The sequence below is a fragment of the Phoca vitulina genome, unplaced genomic scaffold, assembly GCF_004348235.1.
Source record: "Phoca vitulina isolate PV1807 unplaced genomic scaffold, GSC_HSeal_1.0 scaffold84, whole genome shotgun sequence".
NCBI classification, from domain to species: Eukaryota; Metazoa; Chordata; class Mammalia; order Carnivora; family Phocidae; genus Phoca; species Phoca vitulina.
Window position 1 is genome coordinate 5,432,066 of NW_022589787.1, and position 22,619 is coordinate 5,454,684.

The 22,619-nt window shown below is 39.6% G+C and overlaps 1 protein-coding gene across 2 annotated transcripts in view; it reads right to left on the reverse strand.

The window, feature by feature from the left end:
* Positions 1 to 5,237: 5,237 nt before the first annotated feature.
* The window catches only part of TUBGCP5 (tubulin gamma complex associated protein 5), a 77,570-nt gene continuing 60,188 nt past the window's right edge, over positions 5,238 to 22,619 (reverse strand). For both annotated transcript variants that reach the window (XM_032395396.1, XM_032395397.1), the window contains exons 13-18: positions 19,743 to 19,925; positions 8,716 to 8,800; positions 8,488 to 8,608; positions 7,828 to 8,003; positions 6,340 to 6,465; positions 5,238 to 5,720 (exon numbers count right to left, since the gene is read on the reverse strand). In XM_032395396.1, the coding sequence (XP_032251287.1) occupies positions 5,628 to 5,720; positions 6,340 to 6,465; positions 7,828 to 8,003; positions 8,488 to 8,608; positions 8,716 to 8,800; positions 19,743 to 19,925 (784 nt within the window). In that variant the 3' untranslated portion in view covers positions 5,238 to 5,627. The remainder of the gene's footprint in view (positions 5,721 to 6,339; positions 6,466 to 7,827; positions 8,004 to 8,487; positions 8,609 to 8,715; positions 8,801 to 19,742; positions 19,926 to 22,619) is intronic.

Below are 22,619 nucleotides of genomic sequence, written 5' to 3' on the forward strand. Positions count from 1 at the left end.
TGTGTGTGTGTGTGTGTGTGTGTGTGTGTGTGTACACATACATACATACACCACATCTTCTTTACTCATTCATGTCATTGGCCATCTGGGCTATTTACATATTTTGGCTACTGTGGACATTGCTGCCAGAAACATTGGGGTGCATGTGCCCCTTCGAATCACTATGTTTGTACCCTATGGATAAATATGTAGTGGTGCAATTGCTGGGTCATAGGGTAGCTCTATTTTAACTTTTTGAGGAACCTCCATACTGTTTTCCAGTGTCTGCACCGGTCTGCACTCCCACCAACAATGTAAGAGTGTTCCCCTTTCTCCACATTCTTGCCAGTATCTGTTCTTTCCTGAGTTGTTAATTTTAGCCATTCTGCCTGGCGTGAGGTGGTATCTCATTGTGGTTTTGATTTGTAGTTCCCTGATGCTGAGTGATGTTGAGCATTTTTTCCTGTGTCTGTTGGTGATTTGTATGTCTTCTTTGGAGAAAGGCTGTTCATGTCTTCTGCCCATTTCTTGACTGGATTTTTTTTTGGGTGTTGAGTTTGATAAGTTCTTTTTTTTTTTTTAATAAGATTTTATTTATTTGTCAGGAAAGAGAGAGAGAGCACAAGCAGGGGGATCAGGCAGAGGGAGAAGCAGGCTCCCTGCTGAGCAAGGAGCCTGATGTGGGACTTCATCCCAGGACCCTGGGATCATGATCTGAGCTGAAGGCAGATGCTTAACTGACAGCCACCCAGGTGTCCTGATAAGTTCTTTATAGAGTTTGGATACTAGCTCTTTATCTGATGTCATTTGTGAATATCTTCTCCCATTCCATAGGCTGCCTTTAGTTTTGTCGACTGTTTCCTTTGCTGTGCAGAAGCTTTGTATTTTGATGAAGTCCCAATAGTTCATTTTTACTTTTGTTTTCCTTGCCTTTGGAGATGTGTTTTGCAAGAAGTTGCTGTGGCTGAGGGCAAAGAGGTTGCTGCCTGTGTTCTCCTCTAGGATTTTAATGGATTCCTGTCTCACATTTAGGTCTTTCATCCATTTTGAGTTTATTTTTGTGTATGGTGTAAGAAAGTGGTCCAGTTTCATTCTTCTGCATGTGGCTGTCCAATATTCCCAACACCATTTGTTGAAGAGACTGTCTTTTTCCCATTGGATAGTCTTTCCTGCTTTGTTGATGATTAGTTGACCATACAGTTGAGGGTATATTTCTGGGTTCTCTGTTCTGTTCCATTGATCTATGTGTCTGTTTTTATGCCAGTACCATACTGTCTTGATGATTACAGTCTGTAATACAGTGTGGAGTCCGGAATTGTGATGCCTCCAGCTTTGGCTTTCTTTTTCAACATTCCTTTGGCTACTCAGGGTCTTTCCTAGGTTCCATACGAATTTTAGGATTGTTTGTTCCAGCTCTGTGAAAAATGCTGGTGGTATTTTGATAGGGAATTGCATTAAATGTGTAGATTGCTCTGGGTAGCACAGAAATTTTAACAAAATTTGTCCTTCCAACCCATGAGCATGGAATGTTTTTCCATTTCTTTCATAAGTGTTCTATAGCTTTCAGAGTACAGATCCTTTACCTCTTTGGTTAGGTTTATTCCTAGGTATCTGATGGTTTTGGTGCTATTGTAAATGGGATGGATTCCTTGATTTCTCTTTCTTCTGTCTCATTGTTGGTGTATAGAAATGCAACTGACTTCTGTACATTGATTTTATATCCTGCCACTTTGCTGAATTCCTGTATGAGTCCTAGCAGTTTCTGGGTGGAGTCTTTCAGGTTTTCAACATAGATTATCATGTCATCTGTAATGAATGAAAGTTTGACCTCTTTGCTGATTGGATGCTTTTTATTTCTCTTTGTTGTCTGATTGCTGTTGCTAGGATTTCTAGTATTATGTTGAACAGTGGTGAGAATGGACATCCCTGTCGTGTTCCTGACCCTAGGGGAAAAGCTCTCAGTTTTTCCCCCTTGAGGATGATATTTGATGTGGGTCTTTTGTATGTTGAGAAATGTTCCATCTCCTCTATCCCTACTTTTTGAGGGTTTTCATCAAAAAAGGATGTTGTACTTTGTCAAATGCTTTTTCTGCATCAATTGAGAGGATCATATGGTTCTTGTCCTTTCTTTTATTAATGTGGTCTATCACCTTGATTGATTTGCAGATGTTGAACAACCCCTGCAGCCCAGGAATAAATCCCACTTTGTCCTGGTGAATAATCTTTTTAATGTATTGTTGGATCCTATTAGCTAGTATCTTGGTGAGAATATTTGCATCCATCCTCATCAGAGATTTGTTCTGTAATTCTCGTTTTTGGTGGGGTCTTTGGTTTTGGGATCAAGGTAATGCTGGCCTCATAGAGTGAGTCTGGAGGTTTTCCTTCTATTTCTATTTTTTTCAAACAGCTTCAGAAGAATAGGTATTAATTCTTTAAATGTTTGGTAGAATTCTGCTGGGAGGCCATCTGGCCCCAGACTCTTGTTTGTTGGGAGATTTTTGATTACTGCTTCAATTTCTTTGCTGTTTATGGGTCTGTTCAGGTTTTCTATTTTTCCTGTTTTAGTTTTGGTAGTTTACAAGTTTCTGGGAATGCACCCATTTCTTCCAGATGGCCCAATTTGTTGCCATATAGTTGTTCATAATATTCTCTTATAATTGTTTCTATTTTTTCGGTGTTGGTTCTGATTTCTCCTCTTTCATTCATGATTTTATTGATTTGGGTCCTTTCTCTTTTCTTTTTGATAATCTGACTAGGGGTTTATTGATCTTATTAATTCTTTCAAAGCACCAGCTACTAGTTTCATTATCTGTTCTATTTTTTTTATTTCTATGTCATTGATTTCTGCTCTAATCTTTATTATTTCTCATCTCCTGCTGGATTTAGGCTTTATTTGCTGTTCTTTTCCCAGCTCTTGTAGGTTTAAGGTTAGGTTCTGTATTTGAGACTTTCCTTGCTTCCTGAGGAAGGCTTGTATTGCTATATACTTCTTGCTATATACTTCCCTCTTATAATCAGCTTTGCTGTATCCCAAGGGTTTTGAACTGTCATATTTTCATTTTCATTTCCTTCCACGTGTTTTTTAAATTCTTTAATTTCCTGGTTGACCCATTCATTCCTTAGTAGGATTCTTTTAACCTCCAAGTGTTTGTGTTCCTTCCAAATTTTCTTTTGTGATTGAATTCAAGTTTTAAAGCATTGTGGTCTGAAATAGGCATGGCATAATCTATTTTTTGGTACCAGCTGAGACCTGATTTGTGACCCAGTATGTGATCTATTCTGGAGAATGTTCCATGTGTACTTGAGATGAATGTGTATTCTGTTGCTTTAGGATGAAATGCTCTGAATATATCTGTGAAGTCCATTGGTCCATTATGTCTTTCAAAGCCCTTGTTTCCTTGTTGATCTTCTGCTTAGATGATCTGCCCATTGCTGTGAGTGGGGTGTTAAAGTCCCCTACTATTATATTATTATCAATGTGTTTCTTTAATTTTGTTATTAATTGGTTTATATGTTTGGCTGCTCCCATGTTAGGGGCATAAATATTTACAACTGTTCCATATTCCTGTTGGATAGACCCTTTAATTATGATATAGTGTCCTTCTTGATCTCTTATTACAGTCTTGGATTTAAAATCTAGTTTGTCTAGGGATGACTACTCTGGCTTTTTTTGATGCCCATTAGCATGATAAATGGTTCTCCACCCCCTCACTTTCAATCTGTAGGTGTTGCTGGATCTAAAATGAGTGTCTTTTAAGCAGCATATTGATGGGTCTTTTTTTTTTTTTTCTTAATACATTCTGATATCCTATGTCTTTTGATTGGAGCATTTAGCCCATTTACATTCAGAGTAATTATTGAAAGATATGAATTTAGTGTCATTGTATTACTTGTAAAGTCACTGTTCCTGTAGATTGCCTCTGTTACTTTTTGGTCTTCATTACTTTTGGGCTCTCTCTTTGCTCAAAGGATTCCCTTTAATATTTCTTGCAGGGCTGGTTTAGTGTTCAAAAATTCCTTTGGTTTTTGTTTTCCTGGAAACTCTTTATCTCTCCTTCTATTCTGAATGACAGCCTTGCTGGATAAAGTATTCTTGGCAGCATATTTTTCCCATTTAGCACCTTCAATATATCATGCCAGTCCTTTCTGGACTGCCAGGTCTCTGTGGCCAGGTTTGCTGACAGCCTTATGGTTCTACCCTTGGAGGTTCAGGACCTCTTGTCCCCAGTGGCTTTCAGGAGTCTCTCTTTATTTCTGAAATTTGCAGGCTTCACTATTATATGTCGAGGGGTTGACCTATTTTTATTGATTTTGAGGGTGGGGCTCTCTGTGTTTTCTGGATTTGAATGTTTGTTTCCTTCCCCAGATTAGGGAAGTTCTCAGCTATAGTTTGTTCAAATAAATCTTCTGCCCCTCTCTCTCTTCATTTTCTGGGACCCCTATTATCCAGATATTATTTTGCTTTATGGAATCGCTAATTTCTTGCAGTCTTCCTTTGTGATCCAGGAGTTGTCTTTCTTCTTTTCAGCTTCTTTATTTTCCATCATTTTGTCTCCTGTATCATTGACTCTCTCCCCTGCCTCATTCATCCTCGTTAGAGCCTCCATTTTTGACTGCAACTCAGTAATATCATTTTTTATTTTGTCCTGATTAGATTTTAGTTTTTATTTCTCCAGTAAGGGATTTTGTAGTGTCTTCTATGGTTTTTTCAAGCCCAGGCAGTATCTGTATAATCACTTTAAATTCTAGTTCAGACATCTTAGTTGTATCCATATTTAAATCCCTGGCATTGAGTGCTACCCCCTGTTCTTTCTTTCATGGTGAATTTCTCCATCCGGTCATTATGTCCAGAAAAGAATAGAAAAAAGAGAAAAGACAACAATACCAACAGGAACAACAGAAAAAAATAACAAACCAGAAGAAAACAAAATCAAGACAAAATAAAAAATCAAACCACAATGAACTGAACAAAACAAAATACTAGATTCTGGGTTTATTTTGCTCTGCTTGTTAAAAGAAACTAGATTTCAAAATAGGAAAGAAAGGAAAACATATATATATATATATATATATATATATATATATATATATATAAAATAAAGTATATAAAATATACAATGAATAGAAAGCAAATATATATATAATATATATATATAAATTTAAAAAAAATTGAAAAAATAAGAAAATAGAGAAAAAATAAAACTGAAAGACTAAATAATAATAAAACAACCGCAAATGCTATATACTGTTTTCCCCAAGAGCCAAAGTTTTGCAGTTCTGTATGATAGGTAAATTTGGTGCTCGTTGGTTGTTCCTGCTGGTCTTCTGGGGGAGGGGCCTGTTGCGCTGATTCTCTGGTGCCCTTGTGGTGGTGAAATTGCACCTTCCTTGTCAGGGGGCTAAGCTCAGTGTTAGTGGCTCCGGATTCCACTTTGTGGTGCTGTTTTGCTCCCTGATGGCTTTCAGTACCAATGGGGGGGGGGGGGGGGGGAGGATGAAAATGGCGGCGCCCCACTCTCTAGCCCAGAGCTGAAAGTTTGTGCCCCCCACTCTTCAGTGAGCCCTCACAGAAAAGCAGTCATTCATAAAGCCAGTTTTAAAAGGGAAGCTGAAATGGTCACAATGCAGAGGTTCCACAAGCTACATACTTACTGCCATGCCCCCAGACCTGCTTGCCAACCATCTGCAAACATGAGAGCCAAATTCAATACCTTCATGATGGCTTCTTTCACAAAACTGACCTGGAGATTAAAGCCACAGACAGAATACAGGCTCTGTAACTGTTTGGACACTGACACCAACACTTTTATTTAATCTACCTGAGTCACAAAAAAGTTCATCAATGCAATGACAGCCTTCAATATAATATGGAAAGGTGCTAGGCTGTGAATAAGTGCACTTGGAATCAGGCCACCCATCTAATGCACTGTGATATAGGGAGTATTAGCAGCAAAGTCTGACCAACAGAGCAAGTCACCATTTCCTAGGATGGTTATTTGAATTCACCAACAAAAGGGAGGAAGTAATCCAATGGCTGCAAACTGACTTAATCCCATATATTCTCACTAAGCTGGATGCACTTCCTGACTAAAGCACTATTATTCCACAACTGCAGACATAATTTTCCAATTGAATCCCAGAGCAGTGCAGGGTGCAGACGATCATAATACAGTTCTCATCTATTTCTCTTAGATATAATTTCTAGTAATATGGCACAAATTTGTAACTTTATTTGATTTGGTCATTCCCTATAGAATATTTTGCTTAGTAAGTATAAAATCTAGAAGTAGAGAAACAACCTCCCTTGGCCAGCTTCACTCCTGCTTCAGTGGCCAAATCTGCAGATGACCTCTCACATACCTTTTCTCTCAGCAAACATCGATCATGGATGGTTGACAAGTATCTGTAATGAATCTTAATCAACTGATCTAAATCCTTGGCTTCCTCGACTTGATGTTGAAACTCCAGCCCTGTACTGTGAAGAATCTTGAAGAGAAAGATGAGAAGTTTAATCAGCAGACTTCTTTGAGGACTTGAATGCTAGACACAAAACTTTTTACCAACCTCTTCTACTCCTCTCAAATTCTTTCTTCAGTAATTACATCTGTAAAATTTACAAAGTACCTGCTTGAAAGGCTGACATTCTTATCCTAGAATAATGGTGGGGCCAGTTCTTTAGGAAATCCATTTGCACAGTAAATGAATGCCTTACTTTGGACCAACAGACTGTTCCTGATGGGGAGGGGCAAGTACATCAAATCACATACAAAATGCATTGGTTTTTTTTTTTTTTTAAATTATCAGGTAAATTGAACTTATATGTTTTTATAAGTTCCAATATTTTTATAATGATCTTTCTTTAAAAGGAGCATAGACATACTTTAACTAGAAAACAAGAAACAAGCAAAAACTTAACTTCCTACCATTTACTCTTAATAATTAAGGGTTTAAGGCTGCCTCTGAAAGCCAATGCATGGTAAGCAGAAAGCACCTCTGCCATATGCATCATGTCTAAAACACAGGCTTTTTTTTTTTTTTTTTTTAAAGATTTTATTTATTTATTTGAGAGAGAGAGAATGAGAGAGACAGCACATGAGAGGGGGGAGGGTCAGAGGGAGAAGCAGACTCCCTGCCGAGCAGGGAGCCCGATGCGGGACTCGATCCCGGGACTCCAGGATCATGACCTGAGCCGAAGGCAGTCGCTTAACCAACTGAGCCACCCAGGCGCCCTAAAACACAGGCTTTAAAGGCTCACTTCTTCCAAATAAAATGAGTTTTAGAACTTGTATACAAATGAGTTTTTTTTAAAGCAACCATTTTAAATCCCAAATGAGTACTGTCTTCCAAGAATACTGCTATTGTTCAAATATCTGAACTCCTCTTCCAGACTTCCTCTAGATCTGGTTTTAAGATGTATAAGAAAAGCAGTTTCATTTACTTCATAATGAGTTGCTTCTTGTTTCTAAGAAAAAATATATAATCCGGCTGCATCTTCCTCCTTACACATCATACTAGCCTGACAGATTTTTGGCTGTTATGAAAATTTGAAGCCATTTTCCAGGGACAGATCTGTCACCACTGATAAAGTTTAAAAGTCTATACTGCAAGTTCTGAAGGCAATTCCAGAAGAGAAGCTCTGGGTACGCCCATCTCAAGAGGCTGCTGGACAGGAGGGACAGGAGTCTCTGGATACACGTGCTCTGGCATGTTTAAAAAAACATTTCCCCCCACTGCCAATATTTATGATCAAATATTTTATATGTGCTATTTTCACATTTTTTCACATTTATAGTCTACAAGTATTTTGTGGGCTCTTATAAATATATCAGAAGTAATCCAGACACAAACCCTGGTCATGATGTAGTTGTGTAAGCTGTTCACAAAGTGCATGAGCTTTACTCTCAAGAGGAACATACGATGAATCTGCTGTCTTATTGGTTCCTTCTGCGGTCCAAACTGAGTTGTGTCTTGTTCACATGAAAGTCCTTCTCTGAGTTGTGGTTTTCCAGCAGTATTAGCTAGTTCTGTACAAGATTGAAAGAGCAGAGTCGGTGGGAAGAACATCTACTCAAATCCCACCCGTGCCACTGTACAGGGGTGGGACTTCTGATGTGGTTATCAACTTGCAAAGGGCACTCTACAGGAGGCACATTAGGGACCCTGCTTTCAGTGTCTCTGGAAGGTAAAGCAGTGAGAAGTTCCCCTTATCACCATCATTAAAACATAAATGCCAAGTCCAAATACTGTGTCATGAAATTTTTTTTTTGCATAATTTAAGAATATTTATTCTGGCTAAATTCCTCATCAAGCTGTTATATTTCAGACTGACTGCAGTACAATTCCCTGGTATTTCATTCAGGGAAGTTAATTTTGACAACTGTAAAACTTTTGCTATAAATACTTGTTATTTGGGCACTTGTGTATACATAAAAATGACCAAAGATCAGCCACTTCTTTAGTTCAGGGCTAAAATTCAATTATAATTTATCTGTTGAAAACAAATCTTACCACCAAATAGTAAAACATCCAGACTATATTTTGCCCACTTTATTTGCAATAAGAGAAGGAACACCTGATTATAAATTTTTTGACATTCCAAACTTATAACAATATCCACAGGCCATGGGATCTATGAAAACAAAAATAGAAAATTAGAGTAGAAAGTAACCTACGTATTACTTGCATGTTGTAATTTTAATAGAAAACAATGTTCTTAAAAAATGTATCAGCACATACCTTATAGCTCAGGGTCAGACCATCTAAGATATGAACAGGGAGTTTCTTCTTGGTTGTGTCAACATTTTCATAAGATATAGACAGACTATATAAAGAAATTTCAGTTTTAGTTTGTGAAAGTACTATGCTCAAATAAAAATACTCTTTAAAAAACCATTAGCATTTTAACATTTACATCATATTTTAAAGAAGACATATTTCATAAAGGGAATGCAAATATTTCGATAAAGGTTTTGTAGCATATATTCCAGAATAGGAATTTGGTTTTACAAGTAAGAGGGTAAAGTTTTTAAATAATGGGTTTAGCTATGAAAGAAAAGAGACACTTATATGTAGTAAGTTAGGAAAAAAGTAGAACTCAGGGAAGAAGATATAATGGTAATAGGCTGGCTGCTTAATTCTGATAAAATTCAGGCAACAGGCTCAGAAGATAGACCCTCTGCTGAGGGCAGTGGAGGGAGACTGCTCTCTTTGCCCTGGAGAGTGTGTGTGCAAGTCCATCAATAGCAGTGGGGTCTGCTTCTAAAGCAAAGGTGTATACACACTGCTTCACCCACTCTTTCTTAACACTGGTTTGAATGTGACTCTCAATAGAAAGCAACAAATGTGCATGGAAATGTTCTTGCACCAGGCACCACATGGACACTCAACTGCCCTTACTCATTTAACCCTCAGAGTAGTCCTGTCAGTGGACTGGGAAATGATGTAATTCTCCCACAATCACAGAGGCATCAAGTGATGAAACCAGGATGCAGACCACGTAAGGTTTAAGTGTAACACAGAGGTGGGGAGGCAGCCTTACAACCAGAGATGGAAAGCAGTGTGTGACTTATAAGTTAGCCAATTCATTCCATGTCACAGGCATTAGTCAGAATTTTTTTTAGCTTGTAAATTATGTGCATCCACTGAGTACTTAGCAGGCACTTACTGAATACCTTATTTGTCAGTCATCAGGCCAAGCAGGTGAAAGAAAGTCAATCACTTCTCCCCGTCTAGGGGCTCATAGCCCAGAGAAAATCCCAGAGCAGACACAAGGTGCTGCACTAATCCAGGCCAAGCAGGACTTTGTAGGAGAGCAGACCACTGCCAGGCCATGCAAATGGAAGAGCACCTAACTGGAGGAAGCTATGAAGCAGGGAGAGTACAGCTCTTCAGCAAACCAGAAATATTCCAAATTCCTGAAATGGAAAGTGTGGTAGGAGAGAGAACATGATGTGTCTGTATGTGTACACGTACTAGAATTGGGGCTGGGAAATGAACCAGATAGTAAAACTTGCCCTCTCATGAGAAGGAGCTCAGCCCATCTGTTATGAGGAGCCAATCAGGAGCCTGAACACAACTGGTGGAGGGAATTGCTGATATCACTATAGTCACTCTGGTGGCCCTGTCGGGGTCCAATGGAGGGAGTGAAGCTGAGACACAGAGACAGTCAGGAGGTGTCAGAGAGGAGCTCTTGGGTGAGCACTGAGAGGTAAGGGGAAACGTTATCTAGGAGGCAGAATGGAACAACCAGGGAGGTGTAGGAGCTAGGACAGAGGAAGGAATCTAGGATGAGCCACACTGCCTTTGGGTGCCAGGATGAACAATGGTGCTCAACTAGAAGAGACAAGATTGTTTGGGATGAGACAATGAGTTCAGTTTTGGATACATGACATTTGAGTGTAGTCACAAGCTGCTGGCTATGTAGGCACCTAGGCTAAAGGTACTGATCTGCAGGTCACTGAAGCCATTAACAGGGACTGGAACTGTCCGAGGCAGGAGTGCTGACTGAGACAGTAGAGCGAGAAGCTGTGCCAAAGGCAGGTGGGAAGCAAGAGGCCCACAGAGAGATTACAGAAAGAGTAGCAGGGATATGGGAGGGTTGTTAAGGCAGGGATACTGGTCAGGGCAGGAGAGCAGCACTGGCACTGATGCTGGAATTGAGAGGGAGACTCGAGGGCCAGACTCAGAAAGCCTGAGGAGGCAGACAGCTGCTTAGAACATATGGAAGCCACAGCAGAAGGGGTCCCTGGGGGTGGCTCATTTCTCCTGAATTAATCTATGAATAGAATGCAATCTCAATAAAAATACCATCAAAGTTTTTGTTTTGGTGGAGCTAGACAAGTTGACAATAAAGTACATTTGGACAAATAAACAAGAATAGCCAAGAAAGCCCTATTATTAAAACAGGATGTTACTAGCACATGAATAAACAGAACAGGGAAATAGAATGGAAAATCTAGAAAGATACTCAAGTACATATGAAAACTTAATGATAAAGGGTCATGTCAAATAAATGCAGGAAAGATGGATTGTTTTTTTAAAGAAGTAAGTGATGGAAACCAATTAGTCATTTGGAAAAAGATAAAACTAGATCTATTTCTTTTTTAGCTGGATAAGTTCCAAATAGATCAATATCTAAATGTAAAAATACCTATTCAAGTATTAGGATAAAAGATGGGTGAATTTCTTTGTAACGTGGGAAAAAGTAAAACTTTCTTAACTCAAAATCTAAAAGTAGTAAGAGAAAAGATTGATAAATTGTAAAACTAAAAAAATCTACATGACAAAACAACAAAAAATTATTATACCATAAGCAGAATGAAAAGACAAATGTCGAATTGGGAAATGTATATAATATAAATAGCTTCTAAAAATGGAGAATAAGAGACCAATAACCTGATACTAACAGAAATGGTGGCAAAATATATGGATAGTTCACAATAAAAAATTTCAAAAATAAACAAATGGAAAGATGATAAAGCTCACTCATAATTAGAAAAATGTAAATGAGAACTATACTGAGATACTGTTTCTCATCAGACTGGCAAAATTCCAAAAGTCCGACAACATATTCTGTTGGTGAGGCTGTGGAGAAAGCCACTCTACACATTGCTGGTGGGAATCAGAAAGAATACAGGCCATATGAAGAGAAATTTGGGAACAGCTAGCAGAATTACACATACATTTACCTTTTTACCCAGCAATCCCATTATAGGACTATATTCCAAAAATACACTGGCAAAAATATGAAGTGAGAGGTACAAGACTAGTTAGTCATTGCAGATATGCATGGCAGAAGAACAGAAACCCAAATGCCCACCAACAGGACAACTGATTGAAAGAATACAGTGGAAAGCCAGTCAACGGTAAAGGAGTAAGGACAAGCTCTCTAGCTTATAAATGGAGTGGGTGTGAAACACATTAGTAACATAAGAAAAATAAACCAAATGCCAGAGTAGGCAATGCATGCTACCTTTTGTACAACATGCAATGGTTGCCTAAAGGAAAGGGAGCAGGAACAGAAGACAGATCTCCCTAGAAGTACCACTGTACCATTGATTTTAACTTAAGAAATATACAGCTGTTTATATAATTAAGAAACAAAATTGAATCAAGAAAAAAAAAGCAGTTCCTAAAAGTAGAAAACTAAAAAAAATGAACTTGACCCTATATTAAGTTGGTGGCATAATCACATTGAAGATTATTCCAAGTGACTTTGAAATAGAGTATTCTGATGATTTGATAGTATAGGAAGAGAAAACAATCACAAACAGTAATTTAAACTCTCAGTGGGCTTGTTGCTATTATTGTCACTTTGGAACTATTTATTATAGAATAAAAAAACCATTAGTCATGTCAGTGTGTTAATAAGCACTCGAGAAGAAATACAAAGGAAAATCAAAGAAGTGAAAACTAATCTTTAATATAAATTGGAAATATCAATATGAAATTATGATTTATTCTTCCTACATATTTCATTTCTCTGTCCACTGAGAAAGCTCAGAAGTACTGACAATCCAATACTGATGAATACTTTGGCACGCAGATAAAGGGCTTTTTAAGTCATCAAATACATGGGACCAGTGCTCCTGGGAAAGGTGCACAAGCCTAAAGCAGGAGGTGCACAGGACAAGCCTGTACATCTGAGTAGTCCTGAAAGTAAGGACACTCTCTGAGATTACTAGGGTCATATGAAGGGGTACCCTCTGGGTAAAAATGCGAGTCTGAGCAATAAAAAAAAGAAAAATCGTAATAGACCATGACATTAAATATAACAAATTCATGAATTTCTGCTGGTGGTGAAAAACAACTTTCCCTGGCTCCCTCCTGGGGTTGCTAGGCACCAATTTCTTCTTATGGAAAGAACCCAGCTGTTACTCTGCTTTTACTAATCACATAATTGATAAAAATTCTGTTTTTATGGAGGAATTAAAGGTAATAAAAAAGAATGACATAAAAATCAAAGGAATTAAAATAATCTATTAAGTAGTAGCTTGGTAACCTGGCATGGCTGTGAGGAAAAGAATGCTTTGTCTGGCATATCATGTTCATTATTATGACTACTATTTTTTTTAAAGATTTATTTATTTATTAGTTAGTTAGTTATGTTATGTCAGTCACCATACAGTACATCATTAGTTGTTGATGCAGTGTTCCATGATTCACTGTTTTCGAATAAGACCCAGTGCTCATTGCAATATCTGTCCTCCTTAATACCCATCACTGGGATAACCCATCCCCCCCACCCCTTTCCCCCGCTAAAACCCTCAGTTTGTTTCTCGGAGTCCATAGTCTCTCATGGTTTGTCTCCCACTCCGATTTCCCCCCCTTCATTTTTCTCTTCCTTCTCCTAATTGTCCTCCATGCTATTCCTCATGTTCCACAAATAAGTGAAACCATATGATAATTATCTTTGTTTGACTTATTTCACTTAGCATAATCTCCTCCAGCCCCATCCATGTTGATGCAAATGTTGGGTATTCATCCTTTCTGATGGCTGAGTAATATTCCATTGTATATATGGACCACCTCTTCATCCATTCGTCTGTAGAAGGGCATCTGGGCTCCTTCCAGTTTGGATATTGTGGAGATTGCTGCTATGGACATTGGGGTGCATATGGCCCTTCTTTTCACTACATCTGTGTCTTTGAGGTAAATACCAAGTAGTGTAATTGCTGGGTCATAGGGTAGCTCTATCTTTAACTTTTTGAGGAACCTACACACTGTTTTCCAAAGTGGGTGTACCAACTTGCATTCCCACTAACAGTGTAATTGGGTTCCCTTTTCTCTACAACCTCTCCAACATTTATTGTTTCTTGCCTTGTCCATTTTTGCCATTCTAACTGGTGTAATGTGGCATCTCAATGTGGTTTTGATATGAATTTCCCTGATGGCTGATGATGTTGAACATTTTTTTTCATGTGTCTGTTAGCCATTCGTATGTCTTCTTTGGAGAAGTGTCTGTTCATGTCTTCTGTCCATTTTTTTATTTGTTTTTTGGGTGTTGAGTTTGAGAAGTTCTTTATAGATATTGGATACCAGCCCTTTATCTGTAGTGTCATTTGCAAATATCTTCTTCGATTCTGCATGTTGCCTCTTACTTTTGTTGGCTGTTTCCTTTGCTGTAAAGAAGCTTTTTACCTTGAAGTCCCAAAAGTTGTTTTGTTTTTGTTTCCCTTGCCTTTGGAGATGTCTTGAAAGAAGTTGCTGTGGCTGATGTCGAAAAGGTTACTACTTATGTTCTCCTCTAGGATTTTGATGGATTCCTGTCTCACACTGAGGTCTTTCATCCATTTTGAGTTTATCTTTGTGTATGGTGAAAGAGAATGGTCTAGATTCATTCTTCTGTATATAGCTAATTTCCCCAGCACCACTTATTGAAGAGACTGTCTTTTTTCCATTGCATATTTTTTCCTACTTTGTTGAAGATTAGTTGACCACAGAGTTGATGGGCCATATCTGGAGTCTCTATTCTGTTCCGTTGGTCTATGTGTCTGTTTTCGTGCCAGTACCATGCTGTCGTGGTGATCACAGCTTTGTAATATAGCTTGAAATCAGGCAATGTGATGTCCCCAGCTTTATTTTTTTTTCAACATTTCCTTGGTGATTCGGGCTTTTCTGGTTCCATACAAATTTTAGGATTGTTTGTTCCAGCACTTTGAAAAATGGCATTGGTATTTTGATCGTAATGGTGTTGAAAGTATAGATTGGTCTCGACAGAATACACATTTTAACAATGTTTATTTTTCCGATCCATGAGCATGGAATGCTTTTCTATCTTTTTCTGTCTTCTTTAATTTCTTTCATAAGTGTTCTGTAGTTTCTAGAGTATAGATCTTTTACCTCTTTGGTTAGGTTTATTCCTAGGTATCTTACGGTTTTTGGTGCTATTGTAAATGGAATCGATGCTTTAATATTTCTTTCTGCAGTTACATTGTTAGTGTAGAGGAAAGCAACTGATTTCTGTGCATTGATTTTGTATCCTGCCACATTACTGAATTGCTATATGAATTCTAGTATTTGGGGGTGGAGTCTTTTGGATTTTCCATATTAAGTATGTCATCTGTGAAGAGAGAGAGTTTGACTTCTTCTTTGCCAATTTGAATACCTTTTATTTCTTTTTGTGGTCTGATTGCTGTTGCTAGGTCTTCTAGTACTATGTTGAACAACAGTGGCCATAGGCATCCTTGTCATGTTCCTGATCTTAAGGGAAAGGCTCTCAGCTTTTCCCCATTGAGGATGATATTCGCTGTGGGCTTTTCATAGATGGATTTTATGAACTTGAGGAATGTTCCCTCTATCCCTATACTCTGAAGAGTTTTAATCAGGAAAGGATGCTGTATTTTGTCAAATGCTTTTTCTGCATCAATTGAGAGGACCAGGTGGTTCTTGTCTCTTCTCTTATTAATGTGTTCTATCACATTGATTGATTTGAGAATGTTGAACCACCCTTGCATCCCAGGGATAAATCCCACCTGGTCGTGATGGATAATCCTTTTAATGTACTGTTGATCCTATTGGCTACGATCTTGTTGAGAATTTTGGCATCCAAATTCATCAGGGATATTGGCCTGTAATTCTCCTTTTAGATGAGGTCTTTGCCTGGTTTGGGGATCAAGGTAATGCTGGCCTCATAGAATGAGTTTGGAAGTTTTCCTTCTGTTTCTATTTTTTGAAGCAGCTTCAGTAGAATATGTGTTACCTCTTCTTTAAATGTTTAGTAGAATTCCCCTGGGAATCTATCAGGCCCTGGACTCTTGTTTTTGGGGAGGTTTTTGATCACTGCTTCAATTTTGTCACGGTTATTGGCCTATTCAGGTTGTCAATTTCTTCCTGTTTCAGGCTTGGCAGTTTATAGGTTTCCAGGAAGGCATCCATTTCTTCCAGGTTGCTTAATTTATTGGCATATAGTTGTTGATAATAATTGTTTCTATTTCCTTGGTGTTAGTCGTGATCTCTCCCCCTTCATTCATAATTTTATTAATTTGGGTCCTTTTCCTTTCCTTTTGAATAAGTCTGGCCAGTGATTTATCGACTCATTAATTCTTTCATAGAACCAGCTTCTAGTTTCGTTGATCTGATCTACTGTATTTCTGGTTTCTAATTCATTGATCTCTGCTCTGATCTTAATTATTTCTCTTCTCCTGCTTGGCTTAGGCTTTATTTATTGTTCTTTCTCCAGTTCTTTAAGGTGTAAAGTTAATTTGTGTATTCGGGATTTTTCTATTTCTTTGAGTGAGGCTTGAATGGCTATGTATTTCCCCCTTAGGACCGCCTCTGCAGTATGCCATAGAGTTTCGACCGATGTCTTTTCGTTCTCATTGGTTTCCATGAATTGCTTGAGTTCTTCAATTTCCTGGTTGATTCAATCATTCTTAAGCCGGATGGTCTTTAGCTTCCAAGTGTTTGAATTTCTGCCAAATTTTTTCTTGTGATTGAACTCCAGTTTCAAAGCACTTGTGGTCTGAGAATATGCAGGGGGTAATCTCAGTCTTTTGGTATCAGTTGAGACCTGATTTGTGACCCAGTATGTGGTCTATTCTGGAGAAAGTTCCATGTGCACTCGAGAAGAATGAGTATTCTGTTGTTTTAGGGTGGAATGTTCTGTATATATCTATGAGTCCACCTGGCCCAGTGTGTCATTCAAAGCTCTTTCTTCTTTGTTGATCTGCTTAGATGATCGGTCTATTGCTGAAAGTGGAGTGTTGAGGTCTCCTACTATTAAAGTACTATCAATATGATTCTTTATTTTGGTTAACAGTTGGCTTATATAGTTGGCTGCTCCCATGTTGGGGGCGTAGATATTTACAATTGTTAGATCTTCTTGTTGGATAGACCCTTTAAGAATGATATAGTGTCCTTCTGTGTCTCTAACTACAGACTTTAGTTTAAAATCTAACTTGTCTGATACGAGAATTGCTACCCCAGCTTTCTTTTGAGGTCTGTTGGCATGAAATATGGTTCTCCGTCCCCTCACTTTCAGTCTGGATGTATCTTTAGGTTCAAAATGAGTCTCTTGTAGACAGCATATGGATGGGTCATGTCTTTTTATCCAATCTGCAACCCTATGCCATTTCACGGGAGCATTTAGGGCATTCATGTTGAGAGTGATTATTGAAAGATACGATTTTATTGTCATCATGTCGCCTGTGAAGACCTTCTTTCTATCGATTGTCCCTGTAAATTTCTGGTCTGTATTGGTCTTGGCGTCTTTCTTCTTTTATAGAACCCTCCTTAATATTTCTTGCAGGGCCCGCTTGTGGTCACATATTCTTTCAGTTTCTGCCGGTCTTGGAAGCTCCTTGTCTCTCCAGCCATTCTGAATGACAGCCTGCTGGAGAAAGTATCCTTGGCTGCATGTTCTTCTCGTTTAGTACCCTGAATATGTCTTGCCAGCCCTTTCTGGCTTGCCAGGTCTCTGTGGACAGGTCTGACGTTACTCTGTTACACTGATGTTCCTCCCTCTGTACGTAAGAAATCTCTTTCCCCTAGCCGCTTTCAAGATTGTTTCCTTGGATCTAAGATTTGCAAATTGTACAAGTATATGTTGGGCAGTTGGTCTGTTCTCATTGATCTTGGGAGCGGTCCTCTCTGCCTCTTGGACACGAATGCTTGTTTCCTTCCAGATTAGGGAAACTCTCATCTATGATTTGCTCAAATATATCTTCTAAGACCTCTGTCTCCACCGCCTCAAGGATTCGAATAATTCTGATATTGGAACTTTTCATTGAGTCTCTAATCTCTCTCAGTTTGGTTCCATGGGTTTTGTTTTTCCCATGCCTCCTGGGTTTCCTTCTTTTTTATCATCTTATCCTCTAGCCCACTAATTCATTCTTCTGCCTCATTTACCCTGGCTGTCAAGAGTATCCACTTTAGACTGCATTTCATTCATAGCATTTTTAAGTTTGGTCTGATTAGATCTCATTTCTGCACTTAAGAGATTCTATATTGTTGTTAATATTTTTCTAAAGCCTACTGCCTTGATAATTGTTGCTCTAAAGTCAATTTCTGACATCTTGGTTATATCCATTAGTTCTGTGTCAGAGGCCTAGTCTCTGATCCTTTTCTTCATTGGGGGTTCCTCCTCTTAGTCATTTTGTTGGGGGGTAGTTGAGGGAATGTACAGAGTCCACATTATTGACCACAACCCAAGGAAGATGTACCTGTTTTATAGGGACCTTAGGGTTGTTGTCCTCTTGTTTTTCCAGCCTGTCTTCTGGGGGAGGGGCTTGCTGCACTGTTCTTCAGGCAACCCTGTTCAGGCAGAGTTGCCCTGCCCCCTATGGGGGAGGAGGAATGTGCTCAGTGAAAACCAGGTTTTGGGGGCTATTGTTCTCTGGTGGCTTTCTGCATCTCCCCCCGAGAGTCAGAGCACAAGTAACCACCTACAGACCTCTGTCTCGGAACAGAGAGATCACAGTCTGACCTTCACTGATCTCTCCAGCCCACGCCTTCTCTGTTTCTGTCTGTGCTGCTAAAAAACCGCATCGTTCTGGGTTGTGTGCCCCACTGGAGCACTCCTGGTCCTCGCTTCCAGGTCCAGGCACATCTCTGCCCTTTGTGCTGCTAAAACCGCCAGCCTCCCCCGGTTCGCACACGCTCCCTGGAAGCTCCAGGTTTCAGTCTGTGGGTCTGCCCTAAAGTCCCTTCCCCACTGCTACCGGTCTCCCCAGCGTGGGAGGCTTTTGCGCTCCTGTGTTATTACACCTTCCTGGCTCCAGTGCTATGGCAGCTCCCTCCCCCTTTCCATTTATCTTCTGGTATCTGCCCGCAGAATCACGGCTCCCCACTTCATACCTTGAGACCAACTGCCAGAGATATTCTGTTTGTAGAGATCCAGATATATCTTCTTACATCTCAGGCTGATTTCATGGGTGTTCAGAATGGTCTGGTAGATATCCAGCTCAATTCAGGGGACTGGTTGAAATTGGGTCCCCTACTCCTCTGCCATCTTTTATCCCTCATTATGACTACCATTTTTGAAGGACCACTGAGGGAGCTGAGAAAAGGAGCCAAGTAAGAGAGCCAAGCAGGGACACAGAACAGGATAAAAGGATTGCCAAGCAGCGTAGAAGATGAGTCTCTGCTTCACAAAGATTTGGTAGTACCAACCCACAGACCTGGGTGAGTTGAATGTTCAGCAGGCAGACTGACAGGGAGACAAGGTTGATTAGCTCCACAGTTGGGGATAAGCTGACATAACAGCTTGAGAGAGCCAAATCCTAACCAGTAGACCACCAGGGATGATATAACAGTTTGAAAAGATGCAACGCTGTCCATTAAGTGGTGGAATCTATTTCCCACCCCTGAACCTGGGCTGACCTGTGACTCGGTTTGACCAACAGCATGTAGTGGAAGTGAAGGTCTGTGAAGCCTGGAGCTCAGCCCTCAGCAAGCCCTGAGGGTTTTGCTCTGTCTCAGAACATCGCCTAAGACTCCTATGTAAGGAGGCCAGCATAGCTGGCTGGAGGGCAAGGCCAGTGGAGCAGAGAGGTGCCACACCCAGTGGCTAGCACTGACTCCAGTCCTGTGAAGGAGGCCATGAAACCCCGACAGCCTATATGGCCCCATCTCATCATCTCCTCTTGCTTAGTGGGCAAGTCAGTTATCTTCTGCCTCAGTGTTCTAATATGAAAAATAATATTATTATAACTCACGGGGTTACTGTGAGGATTAAATAATATATGTGAAAATTCACAGAAGAGTTGTTGCGCATGGATTATTTTAAATTATTTTAAAATAAAAAGGTGCCTCTTATATTTTACCGTGAACTATCTTCAGGATAACGTTGTCCTACTGCTTCTTGAAGCTGGACATTAAGAAAAGACACATTCTGCCAGGTTTCCTTTTCTCTTATTTTATCAAAAATTGATGTATAGAAGTCGTACATGGTATCTCCACCTTCCATTAAGAAAAAATTTCTCATGGCCTGCAAGTACTCAACCAACCTAAATGAAGAGAAAACAAGCGACAGAAATATCTTAAACTCATGAGACAGAATTCTGGATCGGTACCAGTTTTTGTACACTACTAATTTTGAAATAGGTTTACATTGTACATTTACTAAAAAACAGGAACATTAACAACTTTTAAAGACTTTTAAAATAATTACTAAAAAACAGGAACATTAACAACTTTTAAAGACATAAAATAACAAAAATAGTATATGGTTGCCTTTAATAGAAAGAAATAAATTACTTTTCTATAACATTGTAGAAAGATGGGAAAAGTCAAAGTGTAACAAACTAGTTAGTCCAAATCCTGCTATTCATAGTGAATTTCTACTGTTAATATTTGGGGTATTTCTTTCCCATCTTTTTTTCTATGCATCAAAAAAAAATAGTTCGCAGGACTATATATATATATATATATATATATATATATATATATATATATCCTTCTATTTAAGCTTTAAGAACATTTTACGTTATTTAAAACTCTGGATAAACATAATTTGTATGAACTTTATAAAATTCATACATGACATGGATATGCCGTTATTTAAAGAACCAGTCATCCATTACTAAGTAATTTCATGTTCTTCCCTCTGACAGCGAACTTTCTGATGGGTATTTTTGTACAACAAGCTTTTTCTGTATTTCTTTCAGGACAGAGTCTCAGATACAAAGGATTAAATTTTGCAATATAATAGTGTGAAACACTGATAGTTAGTTGATTCTCTCAAAAGACAACTGTTTACCAAATACCCATTTCCTACTCTGTAATAATTAACTTGGGGGACTAGGGAAGATGGCAGAGGAGTAGGGGACCCTATTTCAACTGGTCCCCAGAATTGAGCTGGATATCTACCAGACCACTCTGAGCACCCACGAAACCAGCCTGAGATGTAAGAAGATCTGGATCTCTACAAACAGAAGATTGTAGGCGGTTGGTTTCGAGGTACGAAGTAGGGAGGCGTGGTTCCACAGGCAGTATCGGAGGACAAACAGCAGCGGAAGGGTGCCTGGCCGTGGGGCTCCTACACCGCCGGTGAGTGACAGTCTCTCGATTGCTCGGGACGGGGCACAGACTTGCAGACCAGTAGCAGCGGGAAAAGGACTTTAGGGCAGCCCCCGGGGCAGAAACCCAGAGCAGCGGGGTCACGCGGGTGAACTGGGAGCGGCTGGCAGTTTTAGAAGCACAAAGGGCAGTGACGTGCCCACCTGGAGGCGGAACTGGGGGCGTTGCGAAGGGGCGCACAACCCAGGACGCTGCAGTTTATAGCAGCACGGACAGAAACGGAGACAGTGTGGCCTGCAGAGCTCACTGAAGAACAGACTTCGATCTCTCTGCTCTGAGGCAGAGGGTTGGAAATGGTCTCTTCTGCTCTGACTCGCAGAAGAGACATGGAAAGCTTCCAGGGAAAGCCGCCAGAGAACAAAAGCCCCCAAAACTGATTCCTGCTGAGCCCATCCTCTGCCACTGGGGGGCAGGGCAACTCTGCCCAAACAGGGTTGGCTGAGTAACAGCACAGCAGGCCCCTCCCCCAGAAGACAGGCTGGGAAAACAAGAGGCCAGCAACCCTAACATCCCAAGAAAACAGGTGCATCTTGCTTGGGTTCTGGACAAGAATTTGGACTCTATACATTCCCTCAAACACCCATCAACAGAATGACTAGGAGGAGGAACCCCAAAATAGAAAAGACTCAGAGATTATTACTTATGCTGCAGATTTACAAATGGATGCAGATATAACCAAGATGTTGGAGATGGAATTCAGGCTAGCAATTGTGAAGACAATGGCTAGAATGAAGAAATCAATTAATGGCAACATAGAGTCTCTAAGGGCAGAAATGAAAGCTGAATTGGCAGAACTTAAAAATGCTATCAATGAGATCCAATCCAATCTAGATAATCTAACAGCTAGGGTAACTGAGGCAGAAGAACAAATAAGCGACCTGGAAGACAATATATTAGATAGAAAGGGAAAAAAGGAGGCGAGGGAAAAACAACTCAGAATCCACGAAAATAGAATCAGAGAAATAAGTGACCCATGAAGCGTTCCAATGTCAGAATAATTGGAATCCCGGAGGGAGTGGAGAGAGAGAGAGGAATAGAAGATGTATTTGAGCAAATTGTAGCTGAGAACTTCCCTAATCTGGGGAATGAAACAAACATTCGCGTCCTAGAGGCAGAGAGGACCCAAGATCAAGGGAAACAAGCCAGCACCCCGGCATGTAATAGTAAAACTTGGAAATCTTAGAACCAAGGTTCTTTGAAAGAATTAATAAGATCGATAAACCACTAGCCAGAGTTATCCAAAAGAAAAGAGAAAGGACCCATTTAATAAAATTATGAATCAAAGGGGAGAGATCATGACTAACACCAAGGAAAGAGAAACAATTATTAGAAATTATTATCAACAACTATATGCCAATAAACTGAGCATCTGGATGAAATGGAGGCCTTCCTGGAAATCTGTAAGCTGCCAAGACTGAAACAGGAAGAAACTGACAACCTGAATAGGCCAATAACCAGTAACGAGATTGAAGCAGTGATCAAAAACCTCCCAAAAAATAAGAGTCCAGGGCCTGATGGATTCCCTGGGGAATTCTACCAAACATTCAAAGAAGAAATAATACCTATTCTACTGAAGCTGTTTCAAAAAATAGAAAAAGAAGGAAAACTTCCAAACTCATTCT